This window comes from Zonotrichia leucophrys, unplaced genomic scaffold (assembly GCF_028769735.1).
Source record: "Zonotrichia leucophrys gambelii isolate GWCS_2022_RI unplaced genomic scaffold, RI_Zleu_2.0 Scaffold_1588_10070, whole genome shotgun sequence".
Classification (NCBI taxonomy): domain Eukaryota; kingdom Metazoa; phylum Chordata; class Aves; order Passeriformes; family Passerellidae; genus Zonotrichia; species Zonotrichia leucophrys.
In genome coordinates this window covers 7142-8579 of record NW_026993793.1, presented here as the reverse complement: position 1 = coordinate 8579, position 1438 = coordinate 7142, and the positions used below count along the sequence as shown (strand labels likewise).

At 47.3% G+C, this 1438-nt stretch overlaps 1 protein-coding gene across 1 annotated transcript; it reads left to right on the top strand.

Moving 5' to 3' along the window:
* Positions 1–263: 263 nt before the first annotated feature.
* LOC135442165 (olfactory receptor 14J1-like) lies at positions 264–812 on the top strand (the record flags this gene model as incomplete). The annotated part of the gene is made up of 1 exon (XM_064701708.1): positions 264–812. A coding segment is annotated over exon 1 (549 nt), but the record flags the coding sequence as incomplete, so codon positions are not given.
* Between the last annotated feature and the right edge of the window lie 626 nt (positions 813–1438).

Below are 1438 nucleotides of genomic sequence, written 5' to 3'. Positions count from 1 at the left end.
TCTTGCTGGGCATCTCCCTGGCTGCCCTCCTGGGCAACGGCCTCATCATCAGCGCCGTAGCCTGCGGCCACCACCTGCACATGCCCATGTTCTTCTTCCTGCTCAACCTGGCCCTCACTGACCTGGGCTCCATCTGCACCACTGTCCCCAAAGCCATGCACAATTCCCTCTGGGACACCAGGGACATCTCCTACACTGGATGTGCTGCACAGCTCTTTTTCTTTATGTTCTTCATCTCAGCAGAGTATTTCCTCCTGACCATCATGTGCTACGACCGCTACGTGTCCATCTGCAAACCCCTGCACTACGGGACCCTCCTGGGCAGCAGAGCTTGTGCCCACATGGCAGCAGCTGCCTGGGTCAGTGGCTTTCTCTACGCTCTCATGCACACAGCCAATACATTTTCCCTGCCCCTGTGCCATGGCAATGCCCTGGGCCAGTTCTTCTGTGAAATCCCTCAGATCCTCAAGCTCTCCTGCTCCAAATCCTACCTCAGGGAACTTGGGCTTCTTGCTGTTAGTGCCTGTTTAGCACTTGGCTGTTTTGTGTTCATTGTTTTCTCCTATGTGCAGATCTTCAGGGCTGTGCTGAGGATCCCCTCTGAGCAGGGACGGCACAAAGCCTTTTCCACCTGCCTCCCTCACCTGGCTGTGCTCTTCCTGTTTATCAGCACTGCAGTATTTGCCTACCTGAAGCCCCCCTCCATCTCCTCCACATCCCTGGATCTGACCCTGTCAGTTCTGTATTCGGTGGTGCCTCCAGCCCTGAATCCCCTCATTTACAGCCTGAGGAACAAGGAGCTCAAGGCTGCAGTGAGGAGACAAATGACTGGATGCTTTCAGGAACAATAAACTGCTGGCCAATTTCTACAAATCACTTGTAATAAAAGTTATCTTTGATAATTCTTGTTGTTTTCATTTTGAAAGTTTTTGTCTGTGTTTTAGTTTCTTAATCATCTCCACAAAGAAATGCCAATGTTTGTGTAATTTTTTTTTTTCTCTGCACCTCCCCTGTGGCCACAGACTGTGTCAATGAGGGGCTGCACTCTTGGTGGTGTGAGAATCCATAAAGTCAGAGGGTTGTTAGGAAATGGTTAAAAAAGAGTATTTAGGCCTCAGGATGTGGGCCCGAATTTCTGTTACAGCAGGAAAGTTTCCCAAGCAAGCAGAAAAGTTTCCCAAGCAGTAGACGTGACAAATAAAAATAAGACTTTGTAGGTTTTGTTTTAGGATGGCAACAAGTTTATTTAATGTATATCTTTAGAATGTTCCTGTGAATAGAGCTCTGTTCTTTGTTTCTTATGAAATAGCCTTTGTTTTAACTACCATTACGTATGTTTTATAAGGTTGGATGGAAAGCTTGTCAATATGTCTTGTTTTGGTGTGATTGGCTGAAATCAAAACTGAGATGATTTTATGTCGTTCCGTTTTACCCCACC